General features: G+C 49.5%; 1 protein-coding gene across 2 annotated transcripts in view; it reads left to right on the forward strand.

Annotated features, from left to right (window-relative positions):
- LOC138537956 (complement factor H-like) overlaps window positions 1–17528 on the forward strand; it is a 498187-nt gene that overhangs the window by 172152 nt on the left and 308507 nt on the right. For both annotated transcript variants that reach the window (XM_069641492.1, XM_069641493.1), the window contains exon 10: window positions 9861–10037. In XM_069641492.1, coding sequence (XP_069497593.1) covers window positions 9861–10037 — 177 coding nt within the window. The remainder of the gene's footprint in view (window positions 1–9860; window positions 10038–17528) is intronic.

The raw sequence follows: 17528 nt of genomic DNA on the forward strand, positions 1-17528 counted from the left end.
TCTCGCTGTCCACACTGGTAGGAGGAGGTGCCAAGTACACACGCGCAACTTTTGCCAACCCTGGAAACCGAACACTGTTCATGTCCCACCACTCCAGCGGGTTTGCAGTTTTAGGGAGCAGCGGCTCTCTCAAAAAGACAGTGAGCTCAGTGTCCAGGGAACTTATGGACTGACTCACACCAGCCGTGGACTGCTCAACAACACTGTCCCAGAATGCCCATATGCCACATGGTGGAACGCTCTTCTTGGGTGGTGGCTCATCCTCTTGTGGGTCAGGGTCTGCAGGTTGCCCCTCAGGAGGGGAGGACTGCTCGCAGAGGGCTAAGGCAGTAGAGTGCATAGAACATTTCACATTGTTGGCCACAACATCATTGCTGAAAAATGTTAATTTGAACCGCGGATCGATGCCTGTTGCCACACAGTAGATAGATATAGCCTCAATGTCTTTGAATCTTGCCTCTACAGCCTTCAATAACTCTGCTTTCACTAGCTTCACACCAGTGTCCCTAACCTCGCCAGAGCTCAGGTAGGCCCTTAAAGCTTTCACAGCAGGAACAACCAAGGAGATGCTTGATGCATGAGAGCAAATCTCCTTTGTGAGCTCTGCAAAGGGTGCCAACAAAGATAAAACATTTTCTGCCAAAAGCCACTGGCAGGCAGAAAGATTTGACACTTTATCGTCCTCCGCCCAGTACAAACTTACTGGCCGCCTCTGCCCCACCAGTCGCCCCAGCATCAAAAAGGACGAGTTCCACCGTGTAGATACATCTTGAATCAATTGCAATTCAGGCAGCCCTAGATCTTTTTGCAGTGCGTGCAGGCGGGACGTGGCCGAACTAGAATGTTTGAAGTGGCCTACAAGTTTCCTTGCATGTGCCATCATGTCTGACACAGATCTTTGCACAAAAAGGCCATCATGGATGCAAAGCTGTAGGGTGTGAGCAAAACACCCCACACTAGCTAGGTCTGCTTCTCTGAAGGCCTTGCACATGTTAGCGGCATTATCCCGAAGAATGACGTGCACTTTGGAATGGCTAATTTGCCACCTTTCTAGCATTTCTTGAAATGCTAATCCTATTTTGGCACCAGTATGGCTTCCACCAAAAGCCTCGCACTGCAACAAAACTCCATGCCTTTTCATGTTGCTGGCCAGCCAATGCCCTGTTAAGCTCATAAAAGATTTCACAGTGTTATCAGATGTCCAAATGTCCACAGTAAATGCAATTTTCTCAGCCCTCTGAACCTCTGAAGCAATAAACTGGCTCACTTTCTCATACAGGTCGGGGATGATGCGCGTTGAAAAATATTTACGTGATGGAACATTGTACCTAGGCTCCAATTTATGGAGTAAACGCACAAAACCGACATCCTCAACAACAGAAAATGGTTGCAAGTCTAGCGCTATCATTTCGCCAATACTGCGATGCACTGCATGTGCGGAAGGGCTGTCCAGAGGCCATGCTTCTTTTTTGTCCAGACAATCTTTAATGGACAGCTGTGACAATGCCCTCTTGCACTTTGCGGGAGACACATTGCTATTGATTCTCCCAACAACTGCCTCTTTTTTCCTTTCATATTGGACATATTCATTGTGATGTTTGGACCGCAGATGGTTGGTCAGTGCTGATGTGCTGCACTGTCTCGAGTTTGCAGATCCACGAGACAAAACTGCAAGGCACACAGAACACACTGCCTTGGAGTTATCGTCCATTTTTATGGTAAAGTAATCCCACACAGGGCTGGTTTTCTCCTTGGTGCTACTCATGCCGACAACGAAGGGGGTTCTGCAGCTCGGAGGGATAGGGTTTCTGCTGGGCACGTCTCCAAGCTGTTGCTTGTGGGCCTTTAGGTAAATCAGAAGCTCGTACTGGTGACAAAGAAATGTAAAGCAAAAGTCAAACTTAATTTTTTGGCAGGGCAGTACTGCATGATGGCTCTGGGCTCTGAAGTGGTATCAGGGTTCCCTTTAAAAAAGTTTTTGAAAAAACCTTTTATCAAAAATAACTATGTAAAAAACCAAAATATGAACGACAAAAACCTCACTTGAAATTGCCAGGAGTTGGTGTCATTATGTACATCCATTGACGGCAGCAAGCATAATATAGCAGTCTTTCATTTAATCAGGCATATGAGTGTTAACCTCCCACCGCAAGCTTCCCCTGAATAGTAAAACCCCCATAGTACTCACCAGGATTGTGGGCACTAAGCAGGCATCTGCATCAAGGTGGTGTAAGTCCGTCTCAGGGGTGAGCTTCCTTGGTACGTGCTGTGTCTTTTCTGGGCTGTGGTATAACTAAAGTAAAGAAAAGGATGATGTTACTGCTAGACAAGTGTTGCAGGATTAAGAAAATGCACAATTATTCTACTCTTCACATTTTGTCACAAGTCTACAAGAACAAATACATGGCCCAGGACAACTGGATCATAAGATCAAGAAACTATGGCCTAAAAGGAACAAACTATGAGACTCTTTGGTACGCAGAAGTCCCATCACAGCCAGTGGGACTGAGATCCACTCAAAATATTTCAGACACAGAACTCTATGGAGGGCAAGGCTAAAAGCAACCCTGGGGGCTGCTCCAGCAAGGACATCATGGCACAATGGAGGGGGTGGGGGAACATGGGAGAACATTGCGGGACAACAGTGGGGGTGGGCGGGAACATGGGAGATCATCATGGGACAATTGAGGGGTGGGGGTAAATGGGAGAACATTGCGGGACAACAGTGGGGGTGGGGGTAAATGGCAGAACATTGCAGGACAACAGTGGGGGTAGGGTGGGCGGGAACATGGGAGATCATGTGACAATTGAGGGATGGGGGTCAATGGGAGTACATTGCTGGACAACTGTGGGGGTGGGGGGATCATGGGGGACACATTAGAAATGGAGGCCGCCGGGGTCGGCCAAGTGCCCCGGCGGCCTTATAACTCTGGGGGGGGCCGCGGCCCCCCTATGCAATACAATCTCAGGCCACCGGCTTTGGCCCGGTGGCCCGACAAACACAACATTATTGCGGTAAGGCCGCGGGGGTTCCCTGTGGCCCCGCGGCCTCACCGTGCTCAAGGGGTGAGGGGGGGCACATTTCACAGCGAGGCCGCCGGGGTCGGCAAAGTGCCCCGGTGGCCTCATGAGTCTGGGGGGGCCGCTCCTGTAGGAGCGGCCCCCCAATGCAAAATAAACGTCGGGCCACCGGCTTTGCACCGGTGGCCCGACCAGCATACCTGCAATTACTGCGGTGAGACCGCGGGGGTGCAGGGCACCCCCGCGGCCTCACCGTGGTGAGGGGAATGGTGGGCACATTCGAAATCGAGGCCGCCGGGGTCGGCAAAGTGCCCCGGCGGCCTCATGAGTCTGGGGGGGCCGCTCCTGTAGGAGCGGCCCCCCAATGCAAAACAAATGTCGGGCCACCGGCTTTGGCCCGGTGGCCCGACAAACACAACCCACGCGGCCTCACCGTGGTGAGGGGGATGGGGGGCACATTCGAAATCGAGGCCGCCGGGGTCGGCAAAGTGCCCCGGCGGCCTCCTACAGGAGCGGCCCCCCCTCCAATGCAAAACAAATGTCGGGCCACCGGCTTTGGTCCGGTGGCCCGACAAACACAACATTATTGCGGTGAGGCCGCGGGGGTTCCCTGTGGCCCCGCGGCCTCACCGTGCTCAAGGGGCGAGGGGGGGCACATTTCACAGCGAGGCCGCCGGGGTCGGCAAAGTGCCCCGGCGGCCTCATGAGTCTGGAGGGGCCGCTCCTGTAGGAGCGGCCCCCCAATGCAAAATAAACGTCGGGCCACCGGCTTTGCACCGGTGGCCCGACCAGCATACCTGCAATTACTGCGGTGAGACCGCGGGGGTGCAGGGCACCCCTGCGGCCTCACCGTGGTGAGGGGGATGGGGGGCACATTCGAAATCGAGGCCGCCGGGGTCGGCAAAGTGCCCCGGCGGCCTCATGAGTCTGGGGGGGCCGCTCCTGTAGGAGCGGCCCCCCAATGCAAAATAAATGTCGGGCCACCGGCTTTGCACCGGTGGCCCGACCAGCATACATGCAATTACTGCGGTGAGACCGTGGGGGTGCAGGGCACCCCCGCGGCCTCACCGTGATGAGGGGGTATGGCGGGGGGGGGTCACTTACCTGGTGATTGCTCTGGGTCCGGGTGCTGGCATCTGCTGGAATCCGTCTGTTGGCATAGGAAGCGAGGGAAGGGAAGAACTGTTCCCTTGCCTCGCTTCCTATTTCAACACGTTAGGCTGATTCCTCTGTGGTCAGACTGCAGAAGCCAATAGGCAAACAGCTTGTTTGGCTTCTGCAGCCTGAACACTGTCAAACTTTCTATGATTGGCTGTCATCTCCCAAACAGGCAGAGGGCAGCTAATCATAGAAAGTGGACTTCGGCTTCGAGTCCCTAAACAGAAACTATTCTGCCGAAGCCGGATAGCTGTATTTCAGCCGAACTTCGGCAGAATAGGGACTCGAAGCCGAAGTTCGGTACAGCCCTAATTCTGACCCTCACACTTATAAACAAACAACAAAAGATGCAAGTAAATGTCTTTAACTTGATGTTAGAAAAAGTGTTAGAAACCAAAAAGTGTAAGAACAACTCCAACAAAAGTGTTCTCAAATGATAAAGACCCATGGATCCAGAAGATGATCCCCCTTCCCCTGGATTCTTAAACAGGATTGCCAAATGTCACTTTAGCTAACAGTTCCTTTGTGTCTAAAATGGACTCACAGAGTTCTTGTTCAAATAAAAAAGGTTCTGTTCAAGCAAAAAGGTCTGTAACAGTCTTCCTGTAAAAGATCTTGTATCTTAGCAGATTACATGGTATACTCCCCTGCCAGGTATATTTATACAATTTCCAGCTGCCTGGTGTACTCACCTGCCAGGAATTTTTTTCTTTAAGGTTTTTAGATCCCTGGTGTACTCTCCTTCCAGGAATATGTGTACAACACAGTTCTTAGGTGTACCACAATGGCATTTACCATGTGTTGCTTCTGTGGTATTTTTTTCTTAAATGTACTTGCTTAATCTTCTTCCCCACATTGGCACCTCATTCTTCTATATGTGATTGGGATTTGCTTTATACTTTGTCTTGTCTTCATTGAAACATTCTTCTTATGAAACCTTGCCTTTGCCCTTTGCCTTGGCTGCATTCAGACAAACTTTGCTTTTGTATATTTTCTCCATCAAACATTCTTCTTTGAGCATTGAATGTGTACTTTGCCTTGACTGCATTAAAACAAACTTTGCTGTTGTATATTTCCTGCATTAGCAAACGTGTACCATTCAGTCACTTGTTGTCACAGTTGTCGGAATGCCCCGGGCTCCCCAGCTGTTTCAGACAGACTCACTGATCTTTTCCAGCATCTGCGATGTTGTTCGCGTCTCTTCCTTGTCACTTCTTCTTCTGCCTTCCAGGTTGGAGTGTGTGAACGTTCCCCCAGCACCTGAAGCCGCTGCGCGGTCACACACCAGCTCTCCTGCTCGGCTCAGGATGAAGTCTGCTGCCTTGTCAAGCGACTGCACCTCCCGGAGCTCCTGCTCTGCTCCCGGTGTCTCCATCCCCCTTCTTGCTCATACACAGCACTCCTCTCCCTGCCACAGTGGCCTTCTCTGCTTCACCAGCTTTATCAGTGTGCTTCGCTCTTTGGAGTACCAGCGTGGATGGTAATGTCTCCTTTTGCACCGTCCGCTGCACCGTTCGCTGCAGCTCTCTCTTCCATATGGTGGTTGTCATTATTAAATGTCCCGCTCATTTCAGGCTTGGAAAAACAACTAGTCTACAGGTTGTAGTTCGGGCTCCTGTCACTATGTGCAAACTCCCTTGTCCTCCTCCTCTTCTCAGTACCTGAGTGCTTATGGGAGTTGAAGTCCATAACTTTCTTTTGGCTTTTAAGTCCTGTGTTGTTATTCTCAATGATTTCATAAAAAGGCACTTTCAGAACAACAGCTGTTAAGTGTGGAATATGTGTGTTAGGGTGAAAGGAGGAGGCTTGACAAGAATGACAATAGTCTATTAAGAACACAGGTATCAGAGGGTCTTCTTCTCCCATGTGATCCTCCCTCATGTAACCGCCCCCAGGGTCAGGATGAGGTAGCGGCTGTCGTCGCCTGGCCTCATGGGTGGAGGCCACCTCCAGGGGGAATCTGTGATGGCTCCATTTTATTCATCACAATACATTGTCAAGAAATTGGCCTTTTCCTTCATCAAGGCTGTTCTCCTCCTTCCTAAAGACGTTTCCTGGTGCTGTTTGAGGTTAGGTCCCTGATGACTGTTTGTGGGCTTGTTGCATGGGTATGCCCGGTTGTGCCTATTGTGGGGTGGAGTTGTGGCCTATAAACTATTGACACATTACAAGCCTTGGAGAGCCTACCCATTGGACACCAGATGAATAAAGAAACAAGTCATGAGGTAGATACTCATTGATTGGAAGATTAAGGCATGGTTGCTGGGAATGCGAAGGAGAAGTGGTACAAAGTAGCTCTCTGCCTGATCCCTTGGTGGAGGTGTCGGTTCTTTGCCTCAACTGAACATACTTGTCTACATGAGTTTTTTTTAAGGAGCCACAAATCCAGTGTCAACACCACAACGGATATCAGGACAACTATACTTCTGAAACATATGCAAGCTCAAGCACTGTGGGAAAATATAGTAACATTATATATTTTCATTCTCTGAGCAGCATAAGGAATCATGTGATGAGTGGCAGACCTCCCTCTACATTATTTCATGGCCATGGAATATCACAGAACCTGGACTATTTTAGGTTTTCTATGAAATATCAAAAATATTAATATTTCTTTTCTGCTGCATGGCAGTAGGCCCCTTTGTGTAGAATGTGGACTTAAACATGTGTTCAACCATGTCTTCTGAGTATATGGATACCATGCTTGTGCAGATTCTTTAAAGGGTAATGCCCCTACATGGCAAAACACATATCTTTTACAAGACATAGAAAAACATAAGAGACAGTAACACTATATAATTTAATAACATGCACACACCTATTTAATCAACAAAGGAAATTAACATTTTCAGAAATGAATGACGTGCTAGGACGACGCATGTACATTTACTCAAACATGGATTGCTGTACAGCATTTGCTCCATAAAATTAAATTAAATCTGGCAACATTCAATAGTGTTAACACCAACCAATTGATACCCATGTCAAAGAAAAAGGAAAAAGATGAATCGCTTTCTGTAGGCAGTTTGTCAACTCACTTGATGCACAAAACTGGTCTCAGAGGTGGAACTAGTAGGAAGACTAGACAAGACAATCATTGCAATGGAAGAATGATTTAGATCCTTTCAGGATTGAAACTTTGAAATCAATATCTTATTACCAGAACATTTAAATTCCATCCACAGCTACTTTCACGCATTGAAATTGACATATCATCAAGATCTGGTCACTGGGAAGTTGAAGAAGTCATGATAACCCAATTAAATTCTAATTTAAAGAAAGTACAGGTGTCCTTTTAGTTTGAGAGTGAAAATGATAACATCATTATTATCCCCACAGACATGGGGGTAACACTGTGGTATTGATGTTGTAGGAGTATTTATGTGATGTCCAACTTCATCTACAATCCACTGAATGTTATATTAAATTAAATCATAATCCAATTACACATATTTAAGACAACTACTTGTGGATGACTGTGACACTTACTTTGTGATGAAGATTTATAATGTCAATTTTTAATTTTCTAACATCTTCGGTTTGTGAGATAGGGGTACCCTTAAGCAAATTGAACCCCCCTTTTCCACCTCACTTAACTGGATTTTTGGAAAATGGTTAAACACGTGTTTCTCTATTTTTGAAGAAGAATCTTAATAACTAGCACACACAATCTGTAAGCTAATGCCGATAAACAGTTTGGGGAGACCACCTAGTTCACCATACTCTGTAGAAGGTGGGTGTGCGGGCACTTATTACAGCACAGCATATATATATATACAATCTCAATAAACAAATGGGGTCTTAAACTATTGTAGAGAAGGAGCTAAGTACCCCCACCTCAACCACCTCACCCATATTGTATGTATGTTGGGAACCAGAGTGTGAGACATGTGCGGTACCATTGAAAATACTGACACCAAAGAGAATCCTGGAGGCAAGGATCCCATTGGGGAAACCATACTTGCATACGAGACAGTATGATGGCTATTTGAATGAAATTCTGGAAGAAGCAGGACCAATGAATGACAAAGAAGAATGGTGACGTCACTCAGAGCCGAGCTGATGTACAAAGAAGAGATGCAGAGACTAGAGAATGAAGATATTCTATAAGGCATCAGGAAAGTATCGAACATAAGTGACATCTTGGGATCAAGATGAAGAAACCTATCCTACAGAACTGATGAAGATATCAAGATATTTTACATGTGTACAGATGCAAAGAAACGCAAGCAGACAAAGCATTCTTGAGGCTAGTTTTATAGTGAATAGATTGTGGCATGCACCAACATATACATATATATTGAAGTGAGTAAAGAATGGATGTTTCCACTACGTATTATAGCAGAGCTGGACTAAAAAGCGAAGGCCTCTTTTCCAGTGTGTCGCAGTTCAAAAACAATTAAATTACAGAAGCATATCTCAGAAAGGTGAGACTGGATGAACCAAGAAGCCATGGTTTTATCAGGATGGGGTGAGCAGACATTGGATACAAGTCGTGTGAAAGAACGAAACTCTTGTTCATAGGGCATGGACAAAAACAAGGAAAACATCAGAGGTCTATTAGAAAATATTATTTTAAATACACTAGGGCTCGATTTTACAGTCTTCAGTCACATGGAAGGATGAAGTTGGATGAACACAATGGTCACACATACACATGAGGGCAGAGCATGCCTTCACTCCCCTGAATTCTCCAGAGCAAAAGAACACTCCAAAGGCCAACTTCAAAGCCTTAATTGACAGCAGACCACTGAGGTGATGATAGATGAATATGCTAATTGGTGGGAAGCTATGGTTAAGACTAGCTCACCAGCACCTGGAAGGCCAGCCTTCATGTTGTTAAAGTAGGAGGAAATGTACTGACGGAGGTTAGAGTGCCAACCAATGGTAGTGGGCCACGTGATTAAGGGTCCTATAGTTTGTGTAACCAATGGGACGTTGTGTATTTAGTGACGTTCATAGTGACTTGTTTAAGGGGAGGACTTAGTTGCTCCACCTGATGTTAAGAAACCTATCACTTTTCTTCACTCTTTTAGACAAGTATTGATTGTATACTTAGATGTTCCCTCCAGTCCTATCACTTTCTTCAATAGGTTTTTGTAGTTTGCCACGTAGGATGATGTTAGTAATACATAGGTTGACGTCATCAATGATGATTTTTTGCTATAAAAGAATCCTTTGTTTTAAGATGCATTGAGATATCTTGCGCTGAGACGTCCGTTGATGTCCATTGTACTCCCTGTTTTAGATAGTTGACATTAAAACAGTTATCCTTTTGCCAATTACCTGAGTCGTTTCGATTATTGATGTTTCAGTAACTTCTGCATCCCCATTCATCTCAAGTGTATTGCTACCTCATCATTAAGGGCTGGAAGCCTTCAGTTCACTATGGATAGTCAAAAGACATAAAAAAGCTTAACTGCTCTTAGAACAATACAAAAGTAGGTTTAAAATACAAAGACAAGAGTTTCTTATTGCTGAAATCTACTCAGCTTCACCCGGGCACTCTAACAGTGCACTCTAACAGTTATAAGTCAATAGCAGGTCTCCAGTAAAGTTGGATACTAAGGGCCAAATTCATGTTTGAACAATTTTATGAATTATAGTGGAAATAGACATATTACCATTAACATTATTAACATAGTTTGCAAAATAAACTCTGGTGTGTTTTTTTTCTCCAGCTATTGCATGTGGTGCTGCACCACCAGTTCAACATGCTGCTATTGTAGGACCACAAAAAGAGAGATACACCTCTGGTGAGAGGGTCACCTACAAGTGCCAACAAGGATATACTTTTGAAAATCAATCTCATGTAACATGCCTTGATGGTCAATGGACAGACCCACCTGTCTGCGAAGGTATGTTGATACGGTGAACAATTTCCATGTAAATGTAATTAAATAACACGTTTGTTGAATACTTTGAGATACTAGAATGCAGCGTGGAAATAAATCCCTGCATAAAAAGCAATACATAGAGCATCCGAGTAGTGGGTGTTGTGAATGTGGTCATTTCATTAACTTATATTTCAGGAGGACACCTCACTGATCAAAGTCCTGCTTGCTTCCAGTGTCCAGCCGCTTCACAGTGGCAAAGAGAAAACTGGGAAGTTATGTTATGTTACAATTATTTTGCAACATGCTGAATCCTGTAGGTAAATGAACAGTGCATTGCATTTCAGCCTTGAGGCCACAAGTGCAGATGGATTGGGGGCTGGTGAGGTAAAGAGAAGGAGCGTGAGAACGTGGGGTGAGAGTGGGGAGTTTGTGGGTGCACAGGGACTACACAGCGGAAAGTTTGGAGTCAATGTCAAAGGGGATAGGGAAAGAGCAACTTTGCAGGTTGCCCTTTACTGATTCCCGCAATGTTCCTCTTTTGGACAGAGATTCTCCAAATCACAATTGAAGCAGTATCAAAGTGCTTAAAGTAAATGAAAAGTTGAACAATTTTAGTGACCGTGGCAAATACATCTTCCCCAAAATGGAGAATTATTTCAGGAGAAGAACCTTGGAGTCTCTTCACAATGAAAACAAAGCACTTTAGAAACTCCTCAAACAAGGCTTGCAGGCCGATTCATGTAATTCCTCTCAAAAGTGTCGCACGCGGATGGCGCACAGTGTGCCTGTGCGAATGTCTGCGCCAGCCGCGTGCGCTAAAATCAATTTCCGCGCACAGCGTATTCATGGATTCTCGCCTCCAAAAGCAGACGTGGCGCAGAGTGGCGCAGCCCCCAAGAACGCCCTTGCGCAAGGAAAAGCCATCAAGATCGCAAAACCATTGCAAAGGGCTGTGCCAACCCTGTACCAGTTTACCGGACTGGCAAACAGCAAACGGAAAGCGGGGAACGCGTATTACGGGTTTCGGGAACACGCGTGCGCTAGAAGTTTCACACACGATCTGGTCTGGGGGAGCGTGTGCGTGTATTTCAGGGGTGCGTGAGAAGTTCCACACGCGATCGGGCCTGGGGGAGCGTGTGCGTGTATTTCAGAGGTGCGCGAGAAGTCCCACACGCGATCGGGCCTGGGGGAGCGGGGTACGTGTATTTCCGGGGCTCGCGGGTGGTTCTACACGCGATCGGGCCTGGGGGAGCGGGGTACGTGTATTTCAGGGGTGCGCGAGAAGTTCCACACGCGATCGAGCCTGGGGGAGCGTGTGCGTGTATTTCAGGGGTGCGCGAGAAGTTCCACACGCGATTGGCCTGGGCGTGTGTAGTTCAGAGGTGCGCGAGAAGTTCCACACGCGATCGGGCCTGGGGGAGCGTGTGCGTGTATTTCAGGGGTGCGTGAGAATTTCCACACGCGATTGGCCTGGGTGCGTGTAGTCCAGAGGTGCGCGAGAAGTTCCCCACGCGATCGGGCCTGGGGGAGCGTGTGCGTGTATTTCTGAGGTGTGCGAGAAGTCCCACACGCAATTGGGCCTGGGGGAGCGGGGTACGTGTATTTCAGGGGCTCGCGGGTGGTTCTACACGCGATCGGGCCTGGGGGAGCGTGTGCGTGTATTTCAGGGGTGCGTGAGAAGTTCCACACGCGATTGGGCTGGGTGCGGGTATTCCAGGTCTGCGCGGGAAGTTTTACACGCTCGCCTAGAACACGTATTCATGGAAACGAATGTGGCCAATCCGGAAACACGTACGCCAGCAGGAAGTAGGCGTACGTCCACCCGCACAGCATAAAAGTGCACGCAAACAACAAACAAGCTCAGACGCCAGGATGAACATACCGTTCCTAGCAGCAGTGGCCGTGGGATACCGCAGGAGGAGGAGGAGGATAGTCCGGGCCAGAATTTTTACACCCAGAACCAGCCTTTTTGGGATGCCTGATGACCATGTGTATGGGAGGTACAGGTTTCCACCTCACATAATACTCAACCTGGTCAGTGAGTGAGAGGATGACCTCACATCAACCAACCTGTGCTCCCAAGCACTCAGCCCCCTGGAGAAGGTCCTCAATGTACTGCACTTCCTGGCCACTGGATCATTTCAGCGGACAAGTGCCACAGTGGGGGGGGGGTGTCACAGGCCACGCAGTCACGCTGCCTACACCAGGTCTTGGCCATCATCACTGCACGCCCATCAGTCCGCAGGCACATATACCTGCCCAGAACACCTGCAGAAAGGCAGGCTGTTGCCCAGGATTTCTACAGGGTGGCACAATTCCCAAAAGTGCTAGGTGCCATTGATTGCACCCATGTGGCTCTACGTCCCCCCAGGGCAACTGAGCACATCTATAGAAACCGCAAGCACTGGCATTCCATCAACGCCCAGGTAGTATGTGATGCCAAGGGAATCATCACCTCAGTATACGCCAACTATCCAGGCTCCACCCACGACAGTTTCATCTACAGAATGTCTTCCCTAAACCGGGACATAGAAGCTGGGCGGCATGGCGATACATGGCTGCTCGGTGAGTATAAATGCCACTGCGCATGCATGCATGTCAGATACTGAGTAATGTCACAACCCCACTGATGATACCAATCACCACCTCCCCAGGGGACAGTGTCTACCCTCTCAGCACCCACATGATGACGCCAATTCGGAACCTCACCACGCCACCCCAGGTAAGATACAACACAGCCCACATTGCAACCCGGGGCATCGTGGAGCGCACATTCGGAGTGCTCAAGTCACGCTTCCACTCCCTTGACCGTTCTGGCGGGCAGCTGTTATACGCTCCCCCAGTAGTGTGCAGGATCATAGTGGCAGCATGTGTCCTGCACAACGTTGCAACACGCCGGGGCCTGGCGGTGGACATGGTGGTGCCCCCACATCCCCAACCACATGCATGCCCACTGCGCATGGGAGGGGAAAGGGCACGGGGTGAGGTAGCCCGTACGCAGCTCGTGGCTAATTACTTCACATAAAATCACACCCCTGTGGAGTGCACACAGCCCTGGCACATACCAGCTGACAATCAATGATGATTGTAACTGACAATTATGATGTGTCAATGGACAGTCAACTGTCACAACCATACCAGCCTGAGATTGTACATCTGGAAGTGTTCCATTGTGTGCTTCCCTACCTACACAAACACCACCAATTCTGTGTTCAAAAGACACACTTCTATGCTGCTAAAATCATTACCCCCTTGCAAGACACAACATGACAACAGTGCCATGTCACCCAACCCCTCCCCAGCACCGCCACCCAACACACCATGGCATGACATGCCATGTGAGAGCAAACAAAGTCATCCCCCAAACATGACACATGTCACAAAGTACAGTGTCCCTGATGGAAACTGGCCACACACAATATGCCCACATAAATGTAGAAACAACAACACACATGACCAAATACTTACCACAATACAATCGACATAGCATAAACATGACAGTACTAAGGCAAAGGATACGTAGTCTTACAACATGAGAATGCCAGCACATCCACCGCCTCCAACTGTACAGTGTTGTAGCCATGCACATCTGGAAGTCCACTGCTCACAACATGAGCTCCATCTCCAAAGTGGACGGGCTTGTGAAGACATGAGGAATGAACCTGCAATTTAGGAGGGAGACATGGATGCACAAGCACACATCAATACACCATGCACTGCACAATACAACAGCAATATGCACTAGGAATGTATACACAGTATTGACTACAGACTGCCCACACAGCTCATGGGAGTCCAACGTCACTGTGTAATTCACTGTCACTTGGGCACACCCTTTGCAAGCCCATGGAAACGGGAAGGAGAAGGGGTGTGTGTCTCACAGACCCAAGCATCTAACCCAAACTCAGGACAAGCCTGCATGTGCCCAGCCGGAATACAGTGGATGCCCATGGGAGCCACACAAGGCAACACACTGCAAAAAAGATCAAAAATCAAAAATCAAAAATGGCCATGTGTGGGCCAGGGGGGTGGGGGAGGCCACCCAGGAGGTCCGAGGACAGAGTGCCCACCAACAGCCACCTGCGTGAATGTTGCAAAAAAAAACCACCTCCATGGGCTCATGGCCTGCACGGCTACTAAATAGTGGGAGATTCACTGCTGGATTCGCTCTCCTCAACCTCTGCTGCTGCTGCCACAGGAGGTGGTGGTGCTATGGGAGGCAGCCCACGCAAAACCCTAGTTTGGTCCTCCATGGCAGCAAGCATGCGGGTCTGGAAGGCCTCGTTCTGGAGGGATATGGTGCGGAGATCCCCATGCAACACCCGACGTGTTGCCCGGACCTCCGCCCGAGTTGCCTGCATCTCTGCTGAGAGCGTACGGGTGACACACTCCAGCAGCTGTTCCGTCCTGGTGACAGTGGAAGCCTCAAGGTCCACAAGAGTCTGCCTGAGGTGCCGGACTTCTCCCCTCAGGGCTTCCCTCTGTCTCTGGGCATCTATAGAAATTGATTCCCTCAGATTGTCCAGGGCCACCTGTCTGTCCCTGTTGGATGCCAACATGTCCTCCCTGTCTGATTGGCAAATGGAGTCTGTTGCCTGCTGTAGTAGCTCCATCTGCCTTTCTGGGGGGACAATGGAAGTGGCCATCCTCTCCATGGCTTGAGCAATCATTTCTGATGATGCTGCCTGTTGGTTGGCCATACCGTAAATGGATTGCTCCCATGCGGTATTGCCTGGTGGCGGACGGCTACCGCGTTGGCGGGCACCACACCTGTCTTGGGCAAGGCGAACTGCGCCTTGCTGTGTTGGCACTGCCTGAGGTTGCAGGACTGCATTTCCCCTCTGAACTGCTGGCCCAGGAACAGGATCAGATGTTGCGGAGTGTGGCCCTGCATCCGTAACCACCACAGGCGCACCTACCAACACTGACATCCCCATAGTGGGCTCTACCCCTGGTGCAGGTGGGTCGGACAGAACAGTATCCCTTCCATGAACACATACCTGCGAATCCACATAGGCCTCATCCGAATCAACACCTGAAAAGAGTTCTGGGGAGGTGCAGCCAGGGACACCCCTGGACAGTATGGCCTGCAGCAAGAGAGGGTTCTCCCCCACCACCAAACCACGTCCCCCACTGGTGCCTGGTCGTGCTTCAGATCCCTCCTGGGCCTGCACCATCTCCTCTCCCTCAACAGCATCAGGTGCGTCATCCTCTGCAAAAACATGAAAGACAAAAAATGGGAACAGGCATTAGCACCATGGCACGCTATTAGGTCAGACAAGCTACAGTACCAGTACTTGATTTACACATGTCCCACATGACTATAACCCTCCCATGCATGCACTGTCCATGAATTGGAAGGGGAGGAAAATGTCAGACACTGATGACACCAAGATGGGAGAGCAACACATCAGCTGCATGCTGGCTAGCAGTGCCATCACACATTGGCCTGTGAGTGGCATGTCCAATACACATACATGACACATGCCATCACACAGATGGCATGTACCATAGGCATGTCATATATGTGACAATAGGGCAGAGTGATGCGCAGTAGAACCAGGTGAATTCCTACAATCAGCCTGAATGAACACAGCTAAATACGGAACAATGTTGTAGCACGATATCACTTCAAGGGCAACTGGCGCGATGTAGTGCAAAATGCCTACTGTGGCCAGAAGGGATACTGTAATACCCAAATCCCGGGGCGCCGAATGCATTGGATGAAGCACATGGGTGGGCCAAAACACTCAGGTACACACACCCTGACCTGGCACTCAACCAGAACCCCTCCCACAAACAACATACACATGGATCACACACACATGCATGTGCACTCACCGGACAATGCCTCGTAATCTGGCAGTCCTACCACACCTTGGATCTGCTCCTCTGTGACTTAGGTCCCAGCAACATGCTCATGTAGAGTGAGTTCTATGTCCTCTTGTGGAGACCCACCTCCAGTCACCAGAGTTGCGGTATGACTTGAGGCCAGCTTTTTCTTAGCCCTACGCTTAAGGTCGTTCCAGCGCTTGTAGCACTCAACAGCTGTGCGCCTCATAAACCCAAGGGCACTTATGCTGTCCGCGATGGACTGCCAGTGTGCCTGACGTCGAGCAGGTGTAATCCTACACCCTGAAGTGAGCAACATTTCGGCGTCATGTTCGGAGACATACTGCACAAGTGCATCTAGTTCGGCATCATTGAAGCTAGGCTTCCTTGGCGTGCCGGACCATGTGGCCGTGTCGGGGTCATCAGCCTGTACTGGACGAGCACTCTTCCTCTTTCTTTTTGTGGGTGGTGGGGATCCGGAGTGCCCTACGCCGCTTTGGACACTAGAGGCAGGAGCACCGGTGGACTGTGTAGTAGTAGTGTGCGATGGCACACTGACCACATGACTTTCTGCAGGCATTAGCTGAAGTGTGATGATGGCAGGGGGAACCTCAGTCTGATGTACCGGGACCAACACTGTCCTTGCTGGTGGAGTCAGAGCTGGGGTGGACGGAGCTGCAGCTGCCCCTGCAGCCTCCCCAACCCGCCTACTCGGGGCAGCAGATGACATGGCTGCCCCTGTACCACGTGGCCTGGTGACACTGGCTTGTGCCGCCACCCGTGGCCTAGACTTGGCGACCTGGAAGTCAGCCTGGGAGTCACACTGTGCTAGGTCAGGTGCCACAACGGCCCGGTCCAACAAGGGCTGAGCAGGGATGGTGTCAGCCACGTTTCCCTCAACCATGGGGGGGGGGTGTGTGTCCCTGACTGGTCCTCCACACGTGGGGGGCTAGGGAGAGTCTGCAAATCCTGGCCACGTCCCCTACCGCGCCCACAATGCCCACCTCTTGAGGCTCGGCCACCTTTGCCACCCTTACCACTTGCTCGCCTCCCAGCCATGGCACTGATGGAGTTGTGCGTATGGGAGTTGCAGTGGACAATTGTCCTGGGCAATTGGGGGTCAAAGGGGTAGGGTACTAGATGGAATTTGTACCCAAGTGCTCTAGCAAGGCTGTATGGAACCCCTGGGGAAAGATGACGGGTCACGCAACGCACAGGCACCCCTAAAACAAAAAATGACGTGCATGCGACCCCTCGTAGACCACGTGCGTGGGAAAAGGAACCTGCACTACGCTGTGGCACCCAGAAACACAAAAATGAACGTATGTGTGTCACACGCAGCCTAGAATGACCTCTGAAGGGGTACGCTACACACGGGGCTAGCAGAGTTGGTAAATACGTGCGCGACTCACCGTCTGCCTGGGAAAAGAGCGTGAAAAATACACGCGCGTTGGCAACACCCCCGCCAAAAGAAGAATTGTACACTGTCTGAGGAGACAGGACAAAAGGAGAAGTCAACGCTGTTTGAGGAAACAGGTCGAAGAGAAAATCAGAAAAATACTGACAGAGGTAACAGGGAGTACGAACTAGAAACGCTGTGAAGTAAATCACGGGTGAACCGACAAGAAGTACAGATTTCACCCACTCGCTCTCCACGGGAAGCACGTACAAGGAAATGAC

Source organism: Ambystoma mexicanum, chromosome 1q (assembly GCF_040938575.1).
Source record: "Ambystoma mexicanum isolate Mex_15411 chromosome 1q, UKY_AmexF1_1, whole genome shotgun sequence".
Taxonomy (NCBI): Eukaryota; Metazoa; Chordata; class Amphibia; order Caudata; family Ambystomatidae; genus Ambystoma; species Ambystoma mexicanum.